This window comes from Kryptolebias marmoratus, linkage group LG9 (assembly GCF_001649575.2).
Source record: "Kryptolebias marmoratus isolate JLee-2015 linkage group LG9, ASM164957v2, whole genome shotgun sequence".
Taxonomy (NCBI): Eukaryota; Metazoa; Chordata; class Actinopteri; order Cyprinodontiformes; family Rivulidae; genus Kryptolebias; species Kryptolebias marmoratus.
Genome location: NC_051438.1, coordinates 17,244,362 through 17,263,607, shown reverse-complemented (window position 1 = coordinate 17,263,607; position 19,246 = coordinate 17,244,362). Strand labels below are relative to the sequence as shown.

The 19,246-nt window shown below is 39.3% G+C and overlaps 1 protein-coding gene across 18 annotated transcripts in view; it reads right to left on the bottom strand.

Annotated features, from left to right (window-relative positions):
- LOC108242369 (protocadherin alpha-C2) overlaps positions 1 to 19,246 on the bottom strand; it is a 164,225-nt gene that overhangs the window by 12,477 nt on the left and 132,502 nt on the right. For 17 of the 18 annotated variants that reach the window (XM_037977298.1, XM_037977304.1, XM_037977289.1 and 14 more), the window contains exon 2: positions 1,560 to 1,624. In XM_037977298.1, the coding sequence (XP_037833226.1) occupies positions 1,560 to 1,624 (65 nt within the window). Of the gene's footprint in view, positions 1 to 1,559; positions 1,625 to 4,629; positions 8,746 to 19,246 lie in introns of those variants that run through there. The other variant, XM_017427156.3, reaches the window with a different exon arrangement.

Genomic DNA, 19,246 nt, shown 5'->3' with positions numbered 1-19,246 from the left:
TAGAGGATATGATGAAAGCGTAATGACAGTTGATGCATTGATATTAATCTGGCATGGACATCTAAGAGTACAGATAAAGATAAGGTATTAAGTACTACCTTACTTGCAGATTGGTAATACTAACCAGCATAAATAAGCATATATATGAACATGGTTGTCTCACAATTTAACATCATAACCAAAAAAAAAACAAAAGTTTGTGTTTAAATCCCTTAAATTTTTAACTTGTGTTTTCTTTACATTTGGGAGCAGAAAAAAAGTTACATTGCATGACATCTATAAATGATTTGATTTATATGATGGAGCTAACACAAGACACTAAATTGCAAATGATTTGTATTTTTGGTGCTGTATCTCAATAAACTGGCTATTGACATGGTTCGCAGTGTCTTCTGGGTAATGCAATAACTACTGTGGTCATGCAGCAATCTCCGTGTCCCCGATAGTTAATTTTTCCACCTGACAGCCTGCCCTTCATACATCACTGAATACCTCTGTGCTTGCTCTTCCCTCCTGTCATTCGTCCATCTGTCTATAGTAACACTATGAGTGAATTTAACTGCTTTCAAATTTGGTATAATTGAGGAAATGTTTGATTTTAAGTAAACAATTCTACCTTTTTAAAGTTTCACAATTTCTACATTAAAGAACATTTTAATTGTTCTGCCATTGTATTTTACTGTGTGTTAAATAAATAAAATTTGCATGAAAAAAAAAATTCTCATGAAGTTCTGTAGCCACTAGGCAAGGCATTTTGGTAAAGACAGGTATGATTCAAAAGACACTTAAATAGTTTCCGTCTTGGGGAAATAAATGAGGTACTGCCTGCCATTTCATATAAATTACCTTTTTTTAAACTGAAAAAAAAAGTTGAGAGTTGGTTAAGTGTGGTTCAGACGTGCGATAGACCTTATTGTGCTCGCAAAAGCAACAAATAAGTTTCAAAGAAAATATAACCATTTGTTCACTAGGTTTCTAAAATGATATTTAGTTAACAATATGTGATTAGCAGCAAATGACATGACTGATTAATCCTATCAAAAACAACCAACTAAACTAATTTAAAACATCTAAAGATGTACTTACAGATGGATTTTACCCAAAAATCATGTCTCTAAAGTGCAAATGAATGTTGATCAAGGTAATGAGCAAAGAATTTTGGAAACTTATGAAAGCCGAAAACTCCTCATGATGAATTCATTATTTTTTGCTCTTGTTTTTGGATAAAAAAACTCATCTCCTACAGAATAACTTTACACAATTGTTTGCTGTCATATTATTTTATGTTCAAAACATTAAACATTTATCACAGAGCATTTTTATGACATACTAAAGGTGTTTATGTTGATTGTTTCATATATGATTTATTACTGACAGAATCAAATCATGTTAGGGAGTGAAAACAACTTCATGATAAAATCTCTGAAGTGATATCTAAATGGTTTTTAGACAAATCAGAAAATGGTGCTGGGTTTGTCAGATCCTAATAGATGAGACTTTATAAGATGAAAATGACTAGTGAAGTGCTTTTTGCAAAAATAAAAGAGAAAAATGCTTACCTCTGCATTACACCTCCTGCTCTCAGAGAGGCTGAGTATCTCCAGTCTGAATTAGGTGCCTTGGGCTGCAAGAGAAAATGAGAGGAATTGAGTCTTAAGTACAGGCAAAAGCCAATAGTCTCATTAATAAATCATGGTGAGAACTGCTTGTGGATGCGCACCACACGCACAGCTTTCTCCTGCCTTTGAAAATAAATGAGTAATGACCAGAATATTGTAATCTTGTTGATGCATACATCTCTTTGCATCAACACAACCCTTCCCATCCTCAATATGACTTTGACAAAGAAAAAAAAGGACTTTACTTCAGCAGCCCACTGACCCTGGGACTTTAATACAGACAATCTAGGGCGACATATCCTGAGTGCATCATCTTGTTGTGGCACAGCCTGTTATCTAAGTATTGCTGCAATACTTTCCTGTCGATGATTGCAATGATAACAGCTTAAATTTACAGGAAGTCTCCTCTGTTTTTTTGTCTTTCATGCTATAAAAATGTAAAAATAAAATCATCCCTCAAATGCATGAAATCTAAACACAGAGGATTCACCGTCCTCCTCCTTCCACTTCCTTTGTTATTTTGCCTTCATGCTGATCAAAACCTTGAGTTCTGCTGCCTGCCTGAGCCGTTGTGACACATTTCACCATGGTAACTATGCAGAACCCTGTCTATATTTTCCTCCATCGCCCTCTGTCATCTCAGTTTTGTGAAGGTCACAGGTGGAAAGGAGATGAGGGAGAGGAGGGCATATATCAAATTAACCTCCTCAGCAACAAGATTTGGACAGTTCTACAATCAAAGGACACAAAGAGACAGCTCCAAAACTCTGTAGCTATACCTGAAATGAAACGGGTTAGTGATAGCCTTCTACATTTTTGTACAAATACAAACAAAAACAACACCAAAATTATTTTTGAGATGACAAAGATCCTGTGATTCAGAGCCTCTTGAGGAATTGTGCTGACAGTAAAACACAATAGGCTATTAATCTGACCATATGAGCAAGATGAGATTGCATTTTCTCTCATCTCAACCCCCACAGATCTGAACCAACCTGACTGAAGACACTGCATTCTCCCTGGTTGGTCATGCAGTTCATAAGAGACTCATTTGCGATCTAATTTCCTTTCAAATTTGACAGATGTTCACCTGCTGCCAATGCAGCAATGACCTCTATGAGTCTGCAGCGAACATTTATCACACTAGAAATTCAATATTTGGTCTTAATGAGAGAAGCCTGTTATTCCTCCTGGAGTCATTAAAAAAGCAAAATGTCCACAGAGAAACAGAGCACTGCAGCATCAATACAAGAAACTGAGGGTGATTAGATGAAGACAGTTACTAATCAAAAAGCAATCAGTGTGTAGATCAATAGTTACAGAAGAAAAAAAGTGTTTCTGTGGACTTATTCACATAATTGAAGAAAACTGTTATACATTTACATTTGGCACAGGGCACACAATTAAAAACACCTGTTCAAAATAAGACCAGATTGTCTACAAATGAGACTAAACGGCTTTGCTTGCTCTTTATCTGCATGGCATTGGCCAAAGGGAGACTGGTCTGCTAAGCCATATGGTGTTTATAAGAGAGAATGAAATTACACAAACAAGAGCACACACATACAATACCAAGCATCTGGAAGATAAATATGTCCACAGTTTAGTACACACCCAAGCAAAATCAGATTTGCAAAACTGAAATATTATCATTTCACATTGCAAATGCAAACTAAAAGAAAACAAGATCCAAGCAAAATGAATGAATGCATTCTGATTTATCCTTTGAAGAGGAAAAACTAAAATATGTAGGGACACTGTTTTCACTGTCTTGCCTCATATGCAGTGAGAATAAAAAAGTATATATATATATATATATATATATATATATATATATATATATTGGCTTTGACCAGCCCTGTCCAGGTCTTTCTTTCTATTTTTGCCTCTTCCTGAGTGAAAATTCCTTGCATGGAGACAGAGCTCACACCTCCGCCATCAACACGGTGTCCAATCACCTTTTATCCCCTGCCTCATCAGCTTCTCACCAGCCAATCCACACACAGCACAGAGAAACACATTGCTGCTATTTAATTACACAGCAAGCACAAACATGACTGGCATTTAATGAGGAACAGGTCAAGTGATAGCAGCACTATACCCTTAATAGTTTCCTTATTGCTTTTATAGATATTTTATTCTCAGCTGTTCTTTTACCTTGTGCAAACCAGCATACGGCAAACATAACTGGAAGAAAACAATTTATGGGTGCTTTATCACATCACTATTATTTGTTTTACAGTAACCAGAAGTGCTATTAACTCTGTGATTTTTGTTTTGCAAGCTAAAATGCAGTAAAATTTAAACCTTTGGCTGTTGATGAAACTGAAATTTAGTCATCTTCTTGCCTTCTTTACCAATTCCTAAACTTTTTTACTGTTCAGTAGAATTGTGTGACAAGAAGATGATGAGGAAAAGAAAATGGTGACACTTTTACACGGCAAAGCTTAACTGTTTCCCCCCATTTTTTTTTCTCTCGAGGTTACCATTCAATGCCCTCTGAACCCAATGGACTAAAAAATGTGCCACACAAGTCACCACAAAGGCAGCATGTGAAACTGTCTAGGGTCATAGGTCAGCAAGTTAAATCTAACCAATTGTTCTGGTAATATATATACACACACACACACACATATATATATATATATATATATATATATATATATATATAAAATAAGTAAAGATAATCACAAAAATACACACTGAGAAAGCCAATTTGACATAGACAATGAATTCGTTTGAGAGAATTTAAAGGATGAGCCATTGCTGGGAGTGGTATAAATGCAAGTGATGCAACTGTACAACAAATACTAACATGTCAGATTCTTACTTTAAAAAAAAAAAAAAAAACTAAGTGGAGGAGTAACTTATAAATGGTTTCAAAACATCCATTATAAAATATTAAGTGCAAATACAGCAACACATTCCTAATGTAAACAAACTAAGCATTTTATATACATAACTTGTGCTTTCACAGATCAGGTGAAAGCATATCACACCAGACACACACCTGAATAGCAGTTGCATCTGGCATACTGAGACGCCGTACAAATATCTGGCTCTGTCCACTGTGGCTGGTGACATAACCTGAGCCCCAGGTGCCACTGTGTGGCCTTCCTGTGTTGTAGAACATAAACGTGTCACTTCCTGATGTGGCAGTCAAACATGTTTTGTAACAGTATGTTTTGGTCAAAGACCCGTTTCCTCGCACTTCGATGTAATGCGGTTCCACTTTGAGGTCACGGCGCAGGGCTACATTGATGTTTTGCTGCCCCACTGCACCTGCGCCACCACCACCTGCAGCTCTTCCTCCACCACCACCTGCTGAGGTGCCTCCTTCTGGCACACCTTTTTGGGCAACACAGCACGGGGAGCAGGAACCCTTCTGTGTGCAGTACTCATGGCATCGGACAATGGCTAGAACAAAGATTGTGACCAGAAATACAAAGGTTGTGGCACAAAGGGCTATGATGAGGTAGAGAGTGAAGGGGGAAAACATTAGTTTGCTGTCATGCCTGACAATGCTCTTCATGTCAGGAGTCAGCTTTGGAGGCAGCTCCATCACATGCACATGGATGGTGGCAGTAGAGGAGAGCGGAGGTACACCATGGTCACAAACCAGGACAGTCAGAAGAAAGGTAGTAGAGTTATCTTCAATGACTCGCCTTGTGGTGCGGATCTCACCTGTGTACTCGTGCACTTTAAACAGGTTAAGATCTGTGTTGGTCTGCTCCAGAGCATAAAACAGCCAAGCATTCTGCCCTGCGTCACCATCCAATGCTGTCACCTTGCTAACCAACACTCCTGCTTCAGCATTTTTCATTATTGTCTCTGTTGTGTAGCTTCCATTGGCAGGAGGGTAGACAACCCTGGGCACGTGATCATTCTGATCCATAATGTAAACATATACTGTGGCCACACGGCTGAGAGGAGGTACACCATTGTCCTGGGCTTTCACCTGAAAGTGAAACTCACGCAGCTTTTCAAAGTCAAAGGCTCGTAGAGCATAGGCCTCACCTGTGTCAGGTTTGATACTGATGTAGCTGGCTACAGGGATACCATGATTGTTGTCATTGAGGACAGTATAAGTGATGCGAGCATTTTCTGCAGCATCAGCATCTGTTGCCTTGACAACACAAAGAGATGCATCAGGAGCATTGTTCTCTGTTACATAAACAGTGTATGATGTCTGCTCGAAACGAGGCGGGTTATCGTTAACATCCGCAACTTCAACTTTGAAGGTCATTTGAGATGAAAGTGGTGGAGTGCCTGCATCTACAGCGCTGACTGTGACATTGTAGAATGAGATGGTTTCCCTGTCCAGGAAAGCATTTGTGACGATGGTGTAGTGGTTTCGGAAGGACTTGATCTTGAAAGGCAGATTGGGCATGATCTCCAAGGTTACCTGTTTGTTTTGTCCAGAGTCACGATCATTCACACTGATCAATGCCACCACTGTGTCCGCCCGAGCATCTTCACGCACAGGGCTAGAGAGTGAAGACAGCACAATCTCAGGAATGTTGTCATTAACGTCCAAAACTTCTACAACTACTTTGCAGTGTACTGCCACAGGGGCAGGGCCCTTGTCCATTGCTTGTATGTACATTTCATAAGAATTGGTCTCCTCATAGTCTATATTATTTTTCACTCTAATTTCTCCTGTGACTGTGTCCATGGAAAACATCTGTCTAACTCTTTCAGGTGTGTAACTGCTAAAAGAGTAAAAAACTTCTCCATTTGAGCCCTCGTCTGGGTCTGTTGCATTTAACTTGATTACAAGTGCCCCTTTTGGAGAGTTTTCAGAAACTTTGACTTTGTACACAGAGCTGTCAAACACAGGCACGTTGTCATTGACATCAAGGATGCTCACATTGATTTTAGCTGTCCCAGTTCGCTGTGGTGTGCCTCCATCTATTGCTGTCAAGACCAGCTGATGGGAGGCCACCTGCTCCCGGTCAAAGGGCTTTTTTAGTATCAGCTCAATTTGTTTGTTATTGGAAAAGGGTTTGATGGAGTCTAGAGTTAGATGGTCGTTTGGACTGAGTCGGTACAGTTTCACAGAGTTTGAGCCGTCGTCTGCGTCCTGAGCTCCCTCGATGTGAAACCGCGACAAAGTCAGGGCAGACTCGGACACTTCCAGCTGATATTCGTCCCGGGGGAACTGCGGCGCGTGGTCGTTCACGTCCAGAATTCCCACCTCCACGTTGTGCGCCTCCAGCGGGTTCTCTAAAACCACCTCCAGGCTAAGCGAACAGGGGCTGCCGAATTCACAGATCGTCTCTCGGTCAATGCGGTCACTCACCACCAGCTTCCCGGTTTTGTGGTTGATGGTGAAATACCTCCGCCCGCTGTCCGACGTGATCCTGACGCGTCGGGTGGAAAGTTTTCTCAGGTTCAGATCCAAATCACGGACGATGTCACCCACCTGCGCACCATTTTCCAGCTCCTCCGGAATGGAGTATCGGATCTGTGCGTTTGCGAGGCCAGTGACGGCGAAAATAAACAGGCATAAAGAAAAAGGCACATTCTCCATTGGGCTGTAACAGCATTGTACCGCCACGGCCATCGCAGGCAGGCAGAATTCGCAGATGATTTGGAGAAATCTCTTCGCCTTTTTCGCGTGCTGCGGGTCCCCACCCGCCTCATTAAAACCAGAGGAATAGTCGCTGCATAACTCCGGCTATATGCAGGATAAACACTGCATATTATCTAAAACATGTTCCTGTGCATTCACGTTTTTTTCCCCCCATTATCTGGTGTTGCCAAGCTGTATCATCTCCACTGTTGCTGCTCCCTCTCGCTCTCCTTCTCTCCGCCTGTGACGGTGATGCTGTCGGTGGGCAAGGGGGAGGGAGGGAGAGCCACTCGCTCAAAGGAAGCTGGCTGCATTTCAGCACCTCCGATCGAACAGCGTATAAAACATAAACCTATCTAAATTCTCAAATATGTCGAGTCTTATCAACATGGTTTGTGTATATGGATATCCAAACGCGATATTACGTCTCAAAAAGACAGTCGCGGGATTTTAAACCAACCGTTTCTGTCTTACTATTTTTTTTTCTATTTTTTTTGCCAGTGCCACCGCCCTTTTCTGTGCTATGAAAAACTGATTTATGAAGCACCCTGCCGGATAGACTTCCTCACTGATGCCAATTAATAACTGGGGTAGCAAACCAAACAACAAATACTGACAGCATTTAAAATTCGACAAAGAGGCGCACAGGCTCAACGCTCCCTTTATGTCACTTTATGGGTGACTGAATTCAGTCTATGTTGAAGATATATTTTTAAATATTACGTCGCAAAATCTCATGACAGCAAAATGACGCGATTTTCTACACAATAAGACAAATAGTGGAGTAACTTAGCTTTTACTGTTTTGTGTTTTGTTTTTCAGTAGGCCTAACAAGTAACAAGACTCGATTTCTAATTAAACTATATACACTTGCACATGTGTTGTTGTTGTTGTTGTTTTTTTTGCCTCTGTGATCATCTGTTTCACAACGACATTGCCAGCGCTGCAGCTTTGCAGAGACTTTTATGCCACAAGTTTATTCCGAAAAGAATGAAAGAAGAAGCTCAAGGCCGTAACGTAACGACGTAGTTGTTCACTTTTAACGGCCGTAACCGGGTCAGAGAGAAGACGCTTCAGATGTGACCCTATTTCCCATCTGGCAAAATCACCAGGACGAAAAAAATCCACACAGCCATACAGTCACACCATGGTCATATAATATTTCTATAAGCTGCATGTGTTTTTTCTTTATTAAAAAAATAATTTGAAAAATCTGTTGAAGATAAAAAAGGCTGACAGCTACAAAACCAACTTACACCTGTTTGTTTCATACTCCTTGTTTCAAAACTGAAATTAATTAAAGGCTTAGCTTTACTTGAAGGAATGATAATGACTCAGCTTCAACTGCTTTAATCTTAGCTCACTATCTGTAAAACTGACTGGGTTAAAGCCATTTTGTGTTTGCTAAGGTTAATTAATTGTGTCGACTGTCTTTAATTAGGTTAACCATAAAAAGTTAATGAGTTGAAGATGAACATAAAATTATTACTTTTTGAGAATTTCACTTACATCTGTCTAAAGGTTCATGAGATATTTTGTTAACAAACAGGGTTGATGTCTAATGTCAAAGTTTTAAGCAAAGATGCTGTGTAATGTGTAGCACTCAGGGTATGTGCTGTAAATGACTCTCAGCTTTGACCACACCTAATTTTAGCTCAATATTTGTAAAAAAGATTTTTGGTTATAGATATTTTTGTATTTGCTAAGGTCAAATAGCTGTGGTGACCATCTTGTGAATCAGGATGACCCCAAAAATTAATGAGTTGTAGACGTACATTCAATAATTACTTTCTGTGAGTTTTATTAAAAATCATCAAATAGTTTGTGAGATATTTTGCTAACATTATCAACAAACACACTCAAGAACACAGGCAAAACTATTATTGCTAATGCTGGAGTATGATAATTAGTAGCCACTTGCCAAAAGATTAAAAATTGTAACTGTAATTTAGGAAGCTGGAACACAATGTGAATTGTTTTAGTATATGTTACTGAGTACATGTTATGCTTGTATACAGCAAATGTGCAAAACTTTTCCTTGTGTGCTTGTGTAAAGATTTAAAAATATAGATTCAACTCCCCAACTTTAAATCGTGTTCACTGTTCAAGGTGCACAAACAATTAAACTGTATTGCTGAGATTTCAAAGCCTTATATTTTGTGAAGAAGTAGCCTTGTAAAACCCCAAATCCCTTTAGCATCACCATGGCCACTGGGCCAAGTTGAGTGTCTACCACCCACATAATCTTTTCCTTTTCCTGGTGTTTTGCCACTCTCACCCACGATACACTTGCCCACGGCAATGACAGAGCTTGGCATCCGGGGAGAAGACAGTGACTCACTTTGATGGTGCTAAAAGATGGGCTGATACACAAAAACTTTCCAACTCAAAGAGAGCAGGGTCAAAATGGGGTGTTTATATTTCAGATTATAATGACAGTGTGTACATAATCCACTATGTTCATATTCTTAACATATTTTAAAAACTGTTGAGAAATGTTTTTAAGTTTTTAATTAATCTTGTTATGCACTGAATTATTGTCCAGCTGCACAGCTCAGACTTTCTTCTGGTTTCATTTTCAACAGGAGCCAAAGGGTCAACATGTTCATCTGAAATGACAACTGTGACATTTAGCATATTTTCCCAGTGGCACATCTGAACTTCTGTTTTGCAGCCAAAGAGAAAAAAAAAGAAGACATATGACAGTTATCTAGTCAACAGCAAATACAGAACAGAATTATACCTGACCTTTGTGCATATTTGTCTTATCTCTTTTCTTTTCATTTGTTGCTTTTCTCGTGCACATTACAGACATTTGTACCTATAATACCCATATCTGCTCAAAATCTCGCCATCTGTTCTAGTATTAATTGCATGCCTCTGTGTAGTAACTTATTTCATTGTTTACTCAAGGGTGCTGCAGATAATGTTATCAACAAAAATCCACCTGAAGACAGATGTCTGTATCGCTTCATCAATTACTAATTTTAAAGAGCTAATTGGTTGATTTATGTCAATTTCTGTTTTTCCTATTTGTTTTTAAAAACAGACAAAAACAGGTCATGAGAATATTCCTCCTAATCAATCCTTGAATCTTTGACATTTAATTCCCAATCTCTTTTGTCACCTTCCTGAAATTCCTCCAAAGGTTGTCCAGCTGCTCAGCTATTAGCCAGCTGTTGCTCCAGCTGAGGGCTGTCTGATGGGGAATAATGGGATTTTTATTAAATATGAGATATTTGCTTATGAAAAAGTGGGTGAGATGAAGACAGTAGATTAATAAATGAAGGCTTGTGATAGTTGTGAAAAATATATTTCATTTTTTTTTAAATAGGACTTTCTCTTGTACACTTTATCTGCCACAATATGAACAACCCCACATTTCATTAATTATTCAATTTGGCCCCTATAATAATAAAGTTCTCTCCAGCCTCATAAATACTGTAAGCAGCCACTCTAAAAGCCATTAATATTACTTCCCTTAGGAGACTTTTTCTGTGGAATCCCCCATTTTAGTGAGTCAGATTACAAAAAGATCTACAAAGAATCAGGTCATGGAGGGGCTATCATGAAGCTGGACTCCTTACATCATTTCCTCAAACAGAAGCAGCCATGAAAACTTAAAGGACATTTGTGCCTGCAGGCACACACAGATAGTGTACAGCACAACAATAATGCCATGTAAGGACACAGCCATTGTGTCTGAATAAAAGCTGCTTGCAGTTATACCCTCTTGTTTTTAAATGTCAGGAAACGCCATCTTCAGCCAAAAGCTTATTTACAGACAGATAAATTGCAGAGGTTAGAACTACGTGGAGGTTTAGAGGCTTTGTAAACCTTTGAGAAGGAAGTGAATTAATAATTTCACTTCCATCATCAAAGACTGCTGGCTCCAAGTTAATTAGATTATTCTTGGAAATCGAATTATAAAACCTCACTTTATTATTATGTTGTGGCATTGTGGCAGCAGTCCTACTATTATCAGTATGAAGTTAAAAAATAATTATTTTCAAAACTGTCCTCACTTAAGTTCATGTAGCAATTAGAAGGGAGACAGGATACGTTAAATGATTCCAGGCTGTTTACCTAAAATTAACAATATTTGTAGTAGCACAATAGAATAACTAGCAAACAATATATTTTAGAAGTGATAGCACAAATAAAATCCCACATCATTGTTAATGGTGCCCATAATAAATGCTTAAATTTGTGTGTGTGCAAATTTATATATATATATATATATATATATATATATATATATACTCTAATTTAAGCATTTATTATGAGTGTGATGATAGCAAATATAAAATAAATTAATGAAATCTCGGATTTTGCTCTTGAGGGGGAAACAACAGGGTGCAAAGATATTCGATAAACAATTCAACTAATGCTTTACTGGGGTCTAGCCACATTATTGAAAAAAAAAGCCTACACAACAGCACAACAGTATCATCTGGGGACATATAAAGCCAGCTGTGTATCAGAAGCTATGAGTCAGTAAAAAAAGAAAAGGTCAATGGCAACACCACTGCAAAGTCAATCCTGATGTCAGGGAGAGAGGCAGTCTGAGCCAGGGAGGACAGAGAGGTGGGAGAGACAGTGAAACTGGTCCCTCTGTTGGAATATATTGGTAGTACAAGGGTTGGACACGTGATCTTCACGCCCCACTGCCCATCCACCCAGGCTTTTCCATTAAGCCAAAGCACTAAAGCATAATCCCATCTATGAGTGTGTGTGTTTGAGACAGAGAAAGAGGAGGGAGGGCAAAGACACCAGACTGCACCAACTTTCAAGTTCTACATCCGTTATGGCACAATGGACAAAGCTAAATGAAAGGCACCTTCAAGACCTCACACAAGAGAGAAAAAAGAAAGAAAGAAAAGAGCAACCTGAAAATAACATATAATCTGAATTTATAGAATAAACAATTCAGTAATGATGAACATGTGCATTTGTCAAAATAAACCTATTTACCATATATTCTGATTCCACACACTTCAAAGAATGTTAAGGTGTAATACAGTGTATATAAAACAACACCTGAACTACATCATCCTTTAAAAACATCTTTAAAAAGGCCTGTGAAATGAAAATAAATTGTCTATTACAATCAGTCTTTCTTGTACTAAAGATTTGCATAAATAAATATTTACTAAAAGAAAATATGCAGAAAAAATTGTGTTGGTAACAAGAGACTGGCTTTTTATACTCTTTGACAAAGTTGTGTTCTCATACCTTTTTTTGTATTTAGAAGAATTGTCCCATCTTATAATCCCCCAAAACAAAAGTCCCATGGTAACCACAATCCTTTCACTCAGGTGCATACAGCAAACACCATGATAAGGCATTATGTATTTATTCTGATCTCATGTGTACCTTTCTTTCAAAAGTAAAGGGCATGAGAGAACAAAAAGCAGTACAAATCCATTCCCATGGGAGCCAGTGAGGTTTAAGCAACCCGTTGGTTGTCCTGATTCAGCCATGAATCAAACAAATTCTCGTTATGGTACAGAACAATGATATCAGGAAATGCAGGCAGACTTTGGATACTTCCCTCTTAGGATGCCCGGGCTTTGCATTTCAGCCGGATGGGAGACGATGGAAGCCATGGTTCTGAGCATGACAAAGCTAATCTAATGAGAGCAAAAACATCCCAATGCCACTGAGAAGGAGCTCAGATGAAAGCTTGCTGAAAGTAGGGGACGGGTGATAAGTTCCTCTTTTTATCTGTGACCAATTGCAAGCCTGTGATGTTTTCACTCAGCTGTAGGGCATGCATTTAATGTTTTATTTATTTATTTTTGTCCATCTCAACCTCAGAAACTCAAATTTTCTCACTAACGCATGTAGAGGCTCTACTGCTGCATTTCTGGCTCCCTTAAAACCTCTTTCCCCTGATTTAGGAACTGATATTCTAACCCCACACTCTTTAACCATGCTTGCTTTGCTCACTTCTGTTTCCATTTGGCTGACTAAACAGTCCTGGGAAGAATGCTGCACATCTTTACAACCCTTTCTCTTTTTTTCTCATCACATCCATGCTGTTTCCTTTTACCTTGCATAGATACTACACATGCTGGGATGGAAATCTTACTGAGAGGGTAGGCGGGTAGATACTGGCAGCTCCCTGGAAACTGGCCGGCTCATCATTTCATTACAGCTAAGAACAGTCTCCATGGCAACCCCATAGATAGCACCACCAACCTCACTCTCACACAAAGGACACACCCTTGGAAAAAGAGGAAAACAGGAAGCGCTGGATAAACTGTGTGCATCAGAAAATGAATCTCAAAGTCAGTCTGTGTATCTGCTGCAACACTTCACAGGGTGAGGACATTCAGTCCAGCTGTTATATCCATCTGGGTAAATGATTTGTAGTCAAAGCTTCTGTGGTAGGAGAGTGATCTGATGCTCTTAGGAGTGAACAATAATATACTGTAGAATCAATAATTTAATGTGTTTTGCAGCATCAGGGAAGGCAAGCTTTTAAGGCATACACACTCTGGAGCCTGCTATACAAGCTACTGACAAAATGCTGCATTTTTCAATAAAATAATCAATATGCAGAATATTTATCACAACAACAGGAAACCTCTGACCTGTCCAGTGGCAACATAATAAATGGCTGTTTCAAAATATAGACGCACAATACGCCACCTGCAGCTATTAAGGTGTTGTTCTGCCCCGCCCAGCTGCAGAGGAGAGGAGTGAGAGCTGAGCCGAAAGGGGCTGATAACGCGATCGGAACAGAAGTTCCCTGCTGCTGCAAAAAGGGTAGCGGAAAATTACCTGCCCCTCCCCCCTCCTCCATCACAGAGAAAGCTGCAGCATATACGGTGCACATACTGAACCGCATTTACACAGAGAGACAGCTCCAGGCATTGTTTAGGGAGCCACAGTATTCTCGGCGTAAAGGCTATCAGGGGGGAATTGAGCCACATCACAAATCCAGGTTCAGTCAGATGGCGCATCATGTAGCGTTCTGCCAAGTATAAATCACTTGCTGACCCAGTTAAAAGAAGCACAAGTCGACTGCAATATTCGTCTGTTAGAGAGAGAGAGAGAGAGAGATAAAGCGTTGATTCACCTTTTTTTTCTTCCACTGAGCACACCAAATGACCGGCGTTTCAACAGATCAGGCCACGTTTGTTTATGTTGAACCACTCCCTGAAATGAGGTCATCGCGTCTGAGTAACTCAAAGCATCATGGATCCACCGCTACAAAGAGCTTCACAGTCAGTACGTGAATATAACACACCACCAGCAGGGAAAAAAAGAAACACTACACGAACATAACAAGACGCCATTAAATGTGAAAAAAAGCACGACAAACGTCTCTTTTTGTTTTTCAGAAAACCCCACTTGACTTGACACGGACCTGGATTTTGTAAACACATTTAGGATGATAATGAAAATATATTCGGTCGTATTTACAGTGCTACACAGCTGATAGTGCACATGTCTGCAGAGATGGTGTTAATTTCCTGTTCGTTCCTTCAGCTGCTCCCCTTCTCCAGGAGAGTGAAGGGTGGGGGAGGGGAAAGAGCCATGCAGCATGGAGGAGAGGCAGGAGAGAGAAAAGGAACTGGTGTGAAATGATAAATGTAAGATTCTGAGACATAGAAGGGAGGTCATTGTTAAACACTAAAATATTAATGATTTAAAAAGGAGCAAGACCAAAATAATCACATATGAACTTTTAAAGCATGAAGCCCCTAAAATTGTCTGAAAACTATGTGTAACCACTTAAAGGCACGTCCATAGTGCTGACAGACACATAGCAAATACAGAATGTAATTAAGCAATACATACTATTTGAGTGAGGAGACATTTTGACTACAAGGAGCAGAGAATTGAAAGGTCTAATAGAGAAGGAAAACATGGATGAATAACCCTTGCAAGGCTGCATGATAACTCAAGAAAGATACAGCCTACTGAAATGGCACAAATATAAGCTTTACAATATCAGAAAATTCTATGAGTTTGTGAAAAAAATATTCCTGCATATCATTTTTTTTTCACTAAGTTTGGCTGTAGGCCTTTTATATCACAATATGGGCTTCTTCAATTTGTGCTTGATTGACATTTCACAAACACAGGAATAGCTGTAATGCACACATACATGTTAAAAAATATATCTGACATGTTCCATATGCCTGCTTTGTGGTCAGGTTGGGTCTTTTTCATAAGAGGCATTTTCACTTGTCTAAGCAGAAATAAAAACACATGCATGGCAAAATGTGTTGTCAGTTAAATTACATATCATAGTGTTCCGGGACAGTGAGAAATACAGCACAATTATTCCTGTGGATTTGGAAATTTAAGATTATAAATCATCCAATGTGTTGTTCTTGCTACAAGCCAAAATGTCTGCTATTATTTACTGTCATGGCTTACTGGGCCTATATACATGACTGTAACACATGATCCACTTTAGTAGATATCACTGGCAGCATTCCTTTTAATGTCCAAAATCTTCAGGACTGAATAAATTAAAATATTTCTGGTAAACTGTGCTTTGATGTACAGATTTATTGGATTTCTCATGAATTGGAAAATGTACATGTGTACTACATGCACACAAAGCAAAATGGCTCATAAATATTGCTAATTTGTATTTATTAGATCAAGTAGTTTAGAAAGAATTTGGGTGAGGGTTTTCTCTTTGTGATACAGGTAATTTTGAATAACACAAATATCAAATCTCATAGTTAGCTAATGGATGCAGTAGTATTTAGGATGTTTATATCTTGTAAAGTATATTGCATGTAATTAATTAGGCCTATTTAAGGCAACAATTAGAAGGTAAAGTCCATAAGAAGCCAAGAACTGTTTTGAGACTTAGATGGTGGGTGGCATTTCTTTCCACTACTAGCCATTCTCTTTGCATTGTACTAAAACTCATCCAGATGTTAACTTGACCTGTCTGTTTATCACAGTTTTTTGGGCATTTAACAATAAACTAAATTTGATATACAGCCTTTTCATGTTTCAGATAATTATTTTATTTATGAGGCTATGCAAAGAACAGTTCCTTATAAAAAAATAATTGACTCAAAGGAAAACAAGCTACTTTTCATAAGTTTATTTACACATTACCTGTTTTTTCAATTTTTTTATTTAAATATTTCTTTTTGATAGGTGTTTGAAAAGGGAAGAAAATACTTATATAAGTTGTGATTAAAGTTTCGATCAGCCACCCAATGCACTTTAACTTTATGAAAATAGTAAAGTTGCTGTTGAGAAGAAATGTCCTAACAATTTCAGCACCGAGGACAGTGCTTCTAACTAAAACAGTCACAGACAGGAGAGGAAAACAAAGAAAGTTCATTTTCTCCTCAGAGATTGGTGTATATTAATTACAAATCATGTAGCCTGTCAAACCAAAAGATTCCGTCTTACCTTTTCTGTGGTAGGCAAGGTCTGAGTTCTGGTAAAAGTGTCCCCTCCGTTAATACTGATCAGTTCAGCATCTACAGGTGGAAACGGTGCGGGGAAAACCACTACATCACTCTTCAGTGTGTCTGAGCTGAAACACACGTCATACTGCTGAGTAGCTTTAGAGTAGGACCAGCTCCCGTCAGGGTGGGTGGTAATCATTGGGGCGCTGTACCTGCTGAAAGAGCCGTCTGTCCTGTGGCATCTCACAGCTATTAAACTGATGAGACTCAGCAGAAAGATCACCGACACCGACACGATGGCGATCAGCAGATACAAGTTCAGATCAGAGAAGCTGTCCTCCTTTATAGGCACGTGTCTAGATGGAGTATGGATGTCATCCACACTTTCAACCACCACCACGTCAACAGACACAGTAGCTGTCAGAGAAGGTTCTCCATTATCAGAAACCAGCACCACCAAGGGGTGAGTTTTCAGGTCGTTGTCGCTCATTCTCCTCTTAGTCCTGATCTCCCCGGTGCTGGTTCCGATCCTGAACAGGTTGTTTCCTTTGGGCTCAGACAGGTGATACGAAAGCAGCGCATTGTATCCAGAATCTGAATCCACAGCCCTAATTTTTGCTACAAAGTATCCTGCTTCAGCAGAATATGGTATGGTCTCACTGTTAACAGAACCAAGTTCAGAATAAGGAGCCAGAATAGTGGGACTGTTATCATTCTCATCCAAGATTAAAACATTTACAGTCACGTTACTGCTGAGTGGAGGAACACCAGAGTCTGTGGCCTGAACTTTAAACTGAAATGTTTTTAACTTCTCATAGTTAAAAGACTGCAGACTGATTATGTCTCCAGTATCAGAGTTAATGTTAACAAATAACCCTGTTACTCGGTTTTCATTAATTACAGAAAACTTTATTTTTGCATTTTCTTCCAAATCTGGATCTTCAGCAATCATGCTACAAATAACAGAACCTTTTGGAACATTCTCTTTGACAAAAACAAAAATCACTGGTTCCTTAAAACGTGGTGGGTTGTCATTTACGTCAGAAATGTGGACTGTAATCACGCTGGTGCTGGACAGAGGTGGCAGCCCTTCATCTATAGCAGTTATTGTTACATTACACTGAGAAGCTTCTTCTCTGTCTAGAACTCCATTTACAACTAAGGAGTAATGATTTTTATACGTGTTTTTAATTTTAAACGGAACAGAATTAACAATTTTCACTTGAACAGCACCGTTTTTATCTGCATCATGATCTCTCACCGTTATAAGTCCAACCATTGTGTCTACAGGCGCATCTTCCCTCACCACTTTGACTAATGACGTCACTGATATTTCTGGTGGATTGTCATTAACATCTATTATTTCAACCAGCACTTTACAATTAGATGCTCTTGAATTTAACCCCTTGTCTTTAGCCTGCACTCGTAGCTCAACTGCATTGTTCGTTTCGTGGTCCAAACCACCGTTTACTGTAATCTCTCCAGTTAATGCATCAATTGCAAATTTATCCACGATGTTGTCGTGATCCTGGTTGATAAAAGAATACTGTATTTCTCCATTCAGACCTTCGTCTAAGTCTCGAGCGTGCACAGAAATCACGGCTGCACCCGGCGGCGTGTTTTCGAGCACCGTGGCTTTGTAAAGATGCTTGTCGAATATTGGGATGTTATCATTAACGTCTTGGACATTAACGGTGATGAGCAAAGTGCCTGATTTGGGAGGTTTTGCTCCATCTAAAGCTGTCAGAGTGAACTTCATGAACGGCTGTTTCTCGCGGTCTAAAGGTTTATGCAGAGCCAGTTCTGCGAACATGCTCGGCTCTCCATTATTCTGCACATCCAGCGTGAAGTGCTCATTCTGGCTCAGCTTGTAAGCCTTCACCGAATAACCACCGACGTCTGCATCAAATGCCTTGGGCAGAGAGAATTTCTCACCGGGCAATGCCAACTCCGACACGTTTAGAACAACCTCAGGTACACGAAAGGATGGTGTGTTGTCGTTTACGTCCAAAATTTTAACCTCAAAACGAAAAAGGTTGAGCGGCGCGTTAACAATGGCTTCCACTTCCAGCGAACACTTATCATTTCGACCGCAGAGCTCCTCTCGGTCTATTCTGTCTTTCACCTGAAGCAATCCACTCTTCACGTCCACTTCAAAGTACCTCTTATTGGGTCCTGAAATTTGAAAGTCTCTGCTCTCCAGTTCTTGTACATCTAGGTGGAAATCCTTCGCCAAATTCCCAACAGTCGTACCCGGGCTTGATTCCTCTGTGACGGAATAAACAATTTGTGCCTCTGCGACAAGCAGCATGTGCAACACGAACAAGAAATGATAAATCCTCCCCGGGAAGGTCTGCCCTGCTTGCATTCTGTACATGGGTTTATCGCAAAAATCACTCCAGAGATAACATTGCTAAATGAGTATCCAAAATACAACCCCTCAGTTCGGAGAGGTGATTATTTAGCCTACTGCTACATTTAAACAAAGAAATAACCCTACCTAAAGGGAGGAGCGTTGTACTATTAAATAAATAATTTCTGAAGTCTATAACCTGCTAGCGACATCTTGTGGCAATGTTAAATTACTAGACTAAGGGGAAAAAAATAGTAAAACAGTATGAATTAATCCCGTGAGTCACATTTGTATATAT